The sequence below is a fragment of the Aricia agestis genome, chromosome 15 (assembly GCF_905147365.1).
Source record: "Aricia agestis chromosome 15, ilAriAges1.1, whole genome shotgun sequence".
NCBI lineage: Eukaryota > Metazoa > Arthropoda > Insecta > Lepidoptera > Lycaenidae > Aricia > Aricia agestis.
Window position 1 is genome coordinate 5,198,009 of NC_056420.1, and position 8,344 is coordinate 5,206,352.

General features: G+C 37.7%; 1 protein-coding gene and 1 long non-coding RNA gene across 3 annotated transcripts; one reads left to right on the top strand and one right to left on the bottom strand.

Moving 5' to 3' along the window:
- Nucleotides 1–1,319: 1,319 nt before the first annotated feature.
- On the bottom strand, nucleotides 1,320–5,589 carry LOC121734318. Of its 2 annotated transcripts, none has more exons than XM_042124849.1 (4): nucleotides 5,413–5,589; nucleotides 4,163–4,243; nucleotides 3,776–3,966; nucleotides 1,320–1,505 (listed from the first exon to the last, which is right to left on the bottom strand). In XM_042124849.1, exons 1-4 carry the CDS (start codon nucleotides 5,510–5,512, stop codon nucleotides 1,329–1,331), a joined length of 549 nt encoding a protein of 182 aa, XP_041980783.1. In that variant the 5' UTR covers nucleotides 5,513–5,589; the 3' UTR covers nucleotides 1,320–1,328. The 2 variants fall into 2 exon arrangements, with proteins under 2 accessions (XP_041980783.1, XP_041980784.1); XM_042124850.1 differs by having other exon boundaries at nucleotides 3,776–3,918; nucleotides 5,413–5,512.
- A 34-nt stretch (nucleotides 5,590–5,623) lies between these two features.
- On the top strand, nucleotides 5,624–7,991 carry LOC121734319. Its single transcript, XR_006036700.1, has 3 exons — nucleotides 5,624–5,683; nucleotides 6,395–6,470; nucleotides 7,671–7,991. It is a non-coding gene; the product is annotated as an uncharacterized LOC121734319 (long non-coding RNA).
- The last annotated feature ends 353 nt before the right edge of the window (nucleotides 7,992–8,344 follow it).

Here is an 8,344-nt window from a genome sequence, read left to right on the forward strand (position 1 = left end):
TAATTTAGGGTGTGTACGTGTTCCTTGTAGAGAGTTCACTGTGAAAGTAGCAGCGCTGAAAGACCAAAAATTTTTTTCACTCTTGTATGGGGAATACAAAAGTGAAATTTTTTTTTCGTCTTTCAGAGCTGCTACTTTTACAGTGAACTCTCTACAAGGAACACCTACACACCCTAAAGTATTATCACTTATTTTTGTTACACACTGTATATGTATATATTATGAATGTATGTATGTATGTATGCATGTATGCATGTATGCATGTATGTATGTATGTATGTATGTATGTATGTATGTATGTATGTATGTATGTATGTATGTATGTATGTATGTATGTATGTATGTATGTATGTATGTATGTATGTATGTATGTATGTATGTATGTATGTATGTATGTATATATGTATGTATGTATGTATATGGATGTATGTATGTATGTATGTATGTTTTTATGTTTGTATTCGCTAATCTCCAAAACTACTTATCTAATTTACGTAATTTTTATTTTATTTTATTTTTGTTACAATGGCAATAGGGAAATATGAAGATTGTTCAGTTTTTTAAATATTATAATATTGTGTTTTTTGTTCTTGTAGGTGATGTTTTAATAATTTTTTAACCCATTGATCGTGGAATAATGAGACACAATAGCTTTTCTATTGATATCGCGACCGGATGCGGCCGCTTAGGTCTTCATGAATTAATTCACGCGATTATACTTTTAGTTTCCTTGATCGACTTTGGTAGGTTATTGTATAGCTGTGCACTCTCGTACGTGACATTTCTCTACCCGTAGTTTGTTCTTGGTATCGGCAAGATTAAGTTATTAGCACTTCTTAACACTTTTGTTTATATATTTTTCTTTTTTGTAAATGTAATATTAGTGTGTATATCTTTGTTTAAAGTATGTATTTTATACGTGGGAGAGCCATGCTTCGGCACGAATGGGCCGGCTCGACCGGAGCAATACCACGTTCTCACAGAAAACCGGCGTGAAACAGCGCTTGCGCTGTGTTTCGCCGAGTGACTGAGTTTACCGGAGGCCCAATCCCCTACCCTGTTCCCTTCCCTTCCCATCCTTACCCTCCCCTATTACCCGTTCCCTCTTTAAAAAGGCCGGCAACGCACTTGCAGCTCTTCTGATGCTGCGAGTGTCCATGGGCGACGGAAGTTGCTTTCCATCAGGTGACCCGTTTGCTCGTTTGCCCCCTTATTTCATAAAAAAAAATAAAAAAAAATATAGTATGTGAGTCCTAGGTTGCTATTTATGATTGCACCAGGAAAAGCTATGCTAAAAATTTAAACGAAAACAAAAACCGTAACTATATTCACAACATAACTTTATAGTTTTGCAAAGTATTCTTCTTGCATTTGTTGAGAAAGAGGAATTTTTGTGCGGTTTGTTTGTCGAAAGGTTCGTTCCTTTTGTGATGCAAACCCAGCCCGTGTAGAGTTGCATGAGCGATCTCTACTGACATGCTGCAGAGCGGAGTTATCAGAACATTCTGAAATTATAAATAAAATTAGCCAAGTGCGAGTCGAACTCGCGCACGAAGGGTTCTGTACCATTATAGAGCAAAATAAGGTAAAAATTGTGTTTTTGTGTGGGAGCCCCCTTAACTTTTTTTTAATTTAAATATTATTATTAAATATTAAAATACACATACAACTTAGGTCTTTGTGAAAAAAGTACCTGTTGACATTATTGATATAGAGCTAAAGAGGGCAAAAAAATCAAGTTTTTTGTATTTATGGGAGCCCCATTAAAATATTAATTTTATTTTGTTTTTATATAGTTAAAGCGGCAACAGATATACATAATCTATGAAAAACTTATTAACTTAACTCTCTTGCTATTACCGTTCTTGAGTTACAGCCTGGTACCCTTTGGGTACGGATCCCTAAAACGATATATCATAAGTGTGGCACTCGGGAACTACCGCGGTAAAGCTATTACATAGCATTTTTTATTAATTGCAATAATTATAATTCACCTACGTTTAGTCACATAAACACAGTGCCGAAGTCTACCAAACCGAAAGACGATGCATGGCAAGGCCGCACCCACCGACACAGCGGAGTGGGGATGTGTTAGGTTTTTTCGTTACGGAATTTCTTGATTCGGTCGCAGTGCTCAAAGCCCGCGATAAAAGCTATGTAATAGCGTATCGAGCTTATTAAATATAATAAGCTGTCCCGGCAAACGTTTCTTTGCCATATAAAGTATTTCGGCCGTATTATTTTATTGAAGTGACTAAATAAGTATGTCACCATAGCGACGTCCATCGCTAACCCGTCGCACAAACAATGGTCGCCGTCGTCTCGAGTTGTAATAATTTACTATTATTTATTCAACAAATGCACTTATAATAAGTACCCAGTAGCCGATTCTCAGATCCATTGAATATGCATTTAAAATTTGGTTAAAATCCGTAAAGCCGTTTCGGAGGAGTACGCGGCCTAACATTGTGACACGAGAATTTCATATACTAATTTCTCGACAGTTTTTAATCGGTATCATAATCGGTTCACCCGTTTGGAAGTAACGGATAGCTACATAGAGAGTTGCGTCCAACTGAAATACACTTCTCTTTTTGTCCAGGGCTCTAGCAGATCAATTAGGCAGAAAAAGGTAGTGTAATACGCGGTGCAGTTAGTGCAGAACCATGTCGCAGACAAAAATGCAAAAGTTCTCATGAACTAAGTGAAATAGGCTATTTCAAATAGCATTTTCAATCTCGTCACAAATAATTTGATGTTAAGGGGGCGTAGTCGCCTCCTAAAGTGTCGATTTTATAATTCATTTTTATACTTGAAAATAAGCCCTGAATTGTTTAAAATTAGATACTGCATTATATTTCCGAGAATTCGATCTGAGCAAAAACACGATATCTTAAAATTTTCTCGATAGAAAAAAATCACAAAGATGCATCTAACTTTCACGAATTTTTCATTTATTGCCATAACCGTGCATTGAACTAAGTTAATATTTTAACACATTGTATGAAATTCTATCATTGAGAGATCGACCTAGCGGATTTTTAAAATGTTGTATATTTATCGAGTTACTGAGAAAAAAACTAATTTGGCGATGAATCCGCGTCGTCCTTTTTCACCTGGCATATGAAAGACGGGCGAGAGTGTGAAGAGAGAAGGACGATGTTTGATTTTTTGGGTTAGTCGCCCTCTTAATCCAGCTAGCTAAAGTGCTATGGTGCCTCAGCGCTTTTATATGACACAGCTGATTTTTAAGTAGTTAAATTTTCATAGTAAAAGTTGCTTATATATTTTCGAGTATAATCTGCAGTCTCGTACGGTGAAGGAAAACAATGTGATGAAATCTTCACATGGTTGGTCTCAGACGTATCATACCTCTGGATTAGGCCGACTATGTTACGAGAATGCCGTATGTGCTTGGGCAACCATACGGATATTTTAATATCTTGTCCCAGGCACTACAGTATTTGAAGAGTGGTTACTTCGCTCTGAAAATACTGTACGATTCATTCACAATCATAAGTGCTCCCACACCGCCGTTAGAAAATGTTTGTAAACATTATAATTTTAACAAAGGTAACACAGTATGTTTTATTTTGTTATAATTTGTTATCTTACGTTCACTAAACATTTTCTAACATTTTTAACATTTGTGATTAAATGTTTGCTAACAAAATATGTTAACTAACGATACTAAACATTTTCTAATTGCGGTGTGGGAGCACCATTAAGTCGCAAGAAATCTTTTACAGAATAAAAAAAAATTCTACCAACTTACCCGTCTTCCAAGTGGCTTATAAAATAATCGGTGACAACAGTATTCCAGAACCTCCGAGTAGGTGTAGACTAAATAAGTGGCATTATGTCTGTTCGCAAGTTCCACTGGGTTCCGTTCTTCAAATTTCAAACACGATTGTTGTTCTAATACACTCAAACCTCTTTTGACTAGTGTTATTAGACGTCTTTTGTCTTAAAAACAGCGGATTATAATATTATTATTATAAAAAATTGACTTCCCAGATTTACATAAATCTTTCGCCTGCGTACGAATAAAGCTATATCGTACCTTCTATTACATGATTGTGGAACAAAAATAATATCATACTCTACGCGAAAGAACTAAACATGTAAACATAAAACATAATTTTAAAGATTATAAACATACTTAGTGAATACAGATTGAAAGTATAAGGTATCCTCCCATCACTCCAATCACAGGGCCAATGCGTGCCCGGTGGTAAGGACGCTGAAAAAATAGAATAAATACCATGTATCCAATCAGCGCTTACAGACGAACGGCACGTGTCAGCGGCACACGTCGTCGGCAGTCGACGGCAGACGACGACACGTGTCGGCGGCAGTCGACGGCAGTCGGCGGCATGTGTCGGCGGCAGTCGGCGGCAGTCGACGGCAGCCGTCAACAGTTTATCACGCTTGCAGTTGTGACGTAGCGTGTAAAGGTAAAGGACCACAGGTCGGTATCGTACGCAACGGACGTCTCGCATCAAACGGATATTTTTTTTACAGTACGTCCACTGTATCGGCAGCGTACGGATTACGGACTAGACAGTATCTTTATCTTTAAATTAGTCCAAACAAAGTTTCTAAGTCAAAATTTCTGCTTTTGACTATTCTATCCACACCCACCCCCCTTTTGAGCATTCATTTACTAGACTATTCGATAATCCATACGCTGCCGATTCAGCGGAAGTACTGTGAAAAAAATTATCCGTTTGATGCGAGACGTCCGTTGCGTATGATATTGACCTGTGGCCGCTTACCTTTAGGCGGTACGTCACAACTGGGGGCCTACCACCACCTCTACTAAGCGACACCGTTTGACAGATAAGCAATAATTACTTTAACGTCAAGCTATCGATCTTAAATAAGTTGATATTTCACAGCGGATTGTACAATATTTTGCATTTTTTACTGTTTTTTAGTAAAATTATATTTGAAAAGTGAGTACGGTAATGTTATTGTAATCTTAAAACAAAGCTTTCAGGAAACATGATCGTTTTAGGAAAGGTCCCCTGCAAGCGTCATAAATTGTCAACGGCTGCCGTCGGCTGCCATCGACTGCCGTCAACTGCCGCCGATACATGCCGTCAACTGCCGTCGACTGCCGCCGACACGTGCCGCAGACTGCCGTCGACTGCCGCCGACACATGCCGCCGACACGTGCCGTTCGTCTGTAAGAGCGCTAAAAGTGCTTACAGACGACGTCAGGCGACGGCGGCCGTCAACTGTCGATGCGTGTCGAAATGCCGTTCGTCTGTAAGAAGCCTGGCTGTTTATTGGTATATTTCACCTTAGTTTTGTTATAATATTTTTTTTATTACTAACGTTATAAAACTTATAAAAATACTTAATATGAGATTTATATAGATTATTATATCAGATATTATAATATACCATTTCTCCAACAGAACCGCGGATGATCTACACGAAGATCACTCGCTGCATTGAGATGAATCATTACCGCAATAACAAGTACATACATATTCCACCACATACTCCCATATCACATAAAACTATTTCATACATGCCATAAATACGTTATGACTTTGATAACGCACATTTTTGTGTGTGTTTTTCATTTCTTTTTCGCCAAGTGAACTGGAAGTAACGCTGTATTTAAAAAAAACTTACTTGAGAAACATCTGATTTACGAAATATGCATACAGTGTGTAAAATAATATTATCTTTAAATTATGCGTAAAATAATATTTATGAAATATGCAATATGCGTGTGTGTAAAATAATATCACAAGCAAAACTTTTTAGATTTAAAAATCGAAAGAGTTACAAAAGAATTATTCACAACCGCGGCTCAAAATGCCTGACTCTCAACGAATATAATATCAAAAGGAAATCCAACAAGGGAATAAAAGTTTTCACTACAGAGATGCCGATCAAATGAATGTAACTTCTGTATTACCATAGCATAATATGTGGCTGAAATATATTTGATCAGCACCTATCTAATAATAAAGATTCATAATTCATAATTCGTTTATTGGCTCAGTAATTTGGATGTCAATATCTAAATTTCTGAGCAAATAAACGAATTACGAATTATGAATCTTAATCAATTATAATATCGTAATCAATTATAGATGTTGATCAAAAAAATAGAATAGAAAGCATAATAATATTATGTAGGTAGCCGAAATATTTTTGATCAACACTATACGTCTTATCTACTAGTGAGATTATAGATGTTGATCGAAACTCTTTCGATCTTTATACTGTTGAGAAGTTCTTTGCACGTAGACATATTATAATGTAAATTACTGGCATTTTAAGGTGAAAATCATGGTCAAATTGATCACCCACATAGTTATTTGTTGCTATTTCAACATTCGAGTAACCCTTTTAGCGCTGTTACTTTCAGGCTTCAATGCTTCAGTCTCGAAATCAGCGGACAGCGGGGCGCGAGCGGCGGCGCTGCGTTCCAATCTTATATGAAGGTATAATATAACATTTTCGTGTCACAATGTTAGCTACCGTACTCCTCTGAAATGGCTTTACTGATTTTTACCAAATTTTATATGCATATTCAGTAGGTCTGAGAATCGGCTACTGGCTACTTTATATTGATATTTAGTACATTTGTTGAATAAATAATAGTAGATTATTACAACTCGAGACTGACGACGACCATTGTTTGTGCGACGGGATGGTGATGGACGTTGCCATGGTGCAATACTTATTTAGTCACTTCAATAAAATAATATGGGCAAAAATCGAAATACTTTATATGGCAAAACAATGTTTGCCGGGAGAGGCCTCGAAAGCCATTCGCCGCGCGGCGTAGTAAACTGTTTTGCAACAACCCGTGTATTAAATTTGAATGTGGCCTATTTACGTTAGCCCAAGATGGACCAATGCAAGCGATTCGCTTATGATTGCCCATAATATGTAATCATGGTTATCCATCATGGGCAAGCATGGAGAGAGGCCTTAACTCAAACACGGAAGTGGAATCCACCGGCCAATTGTGAAGGAATTTAATAACATCTGTCTGAAATAAACTAAATATCATACAAAGCATCAATCAGAGCGCCGTACCCTCCTACAAAGGCTTAGTAATTACTTGGCCCAAAGAGTTTGCTGCTGGCTCTTTGACTACAAAGCGCTCGAATATCGAGGTGAAAATGTTTGTTGCGAATCACTAATTAGATTTTAATAAAAATCAAATTGCGAGCCTCGACTTATGAATGAGCAAAGAGCCTTGTGGTTGCATTTAGAATTGTTATGATAAAGTATAAAGATAATAACAATATTAAATATTAATTGAAGTTTTCCTAAAACGTGTGATATAAACGATACTAGCTGTCCCGGCAAGCGTTTCCCTGCCATATAAAGTATTTCGCCCGTATTATTTTATTGAAGTGACTAAATAAGTATGTCACCATGGCAAGTCCATCGCTATCCCGTCGCACAAACAATGGTCGCCGTCAGTCTCGAGTTGTAATAATTTACTATTATTTATTCAACAAATGCACTTATCAATATAATAAGTACCCAGTAGCCGATTCTCAGACCCATTGAATATGCATATAAAATTTGATTAAAATCAGTAAAGCCGTTTCGAAGGAGTACGCGGCCTAACATTGTGACACGAGAATTTTATATATAAAATTTTCACGCGCTGATTCCTGTTACAGACGCCAATAACAAAACTACACAGTATTAAATGGTATACGAGTAAGGAAGGATAAAAGATATACCAAATTCTGTGATTTTCTGAAAACGCGCACTTCTGAACGCGCCGTTATGGCCGATTTACACGGGCGACTAAAGCCGCAAAATCGACCGTGTAAATGACAATTCGACTACGCTGCATGCGGCTAAAGTCGCAAGCCCCAAAGTCGGGCGGCCACTGGCCGCATGCGGCTGGTGACCGTGCAAACGCTCACCCGCAAGCGATCGCTAGCTGCGAATACTACTATTGACTTGCCGGGTGACTTAAATAGACCCGTTAGTCACCCGTGTAAAGGGGGTGGCGATTCGGCTTGGACAGGCGATTCGACTGGTGACTAAAATCGACCATTACGGCATACGATTATTGAACGTAACCACAGATTATAAAAGTAAAACGTAACGAATACGTAGCTGTCAATTATTTCCACTTACGCCACAACAGTAAATAAACTTAAACAAATTGATCCTCAGTCATTAGCCACGTGCACCGTACCACAACTTTTCGAAACTCCGCCGAAATTCGATTAAAACCCTCCGAGGCTCTCAGCTAAGTTTCAGGAAGTATAATGCAGCTGACCTCAAGATGTACATTCGTGGACAGATCCTGTAAGCCACATTTAGATCTTATCACTTAAGA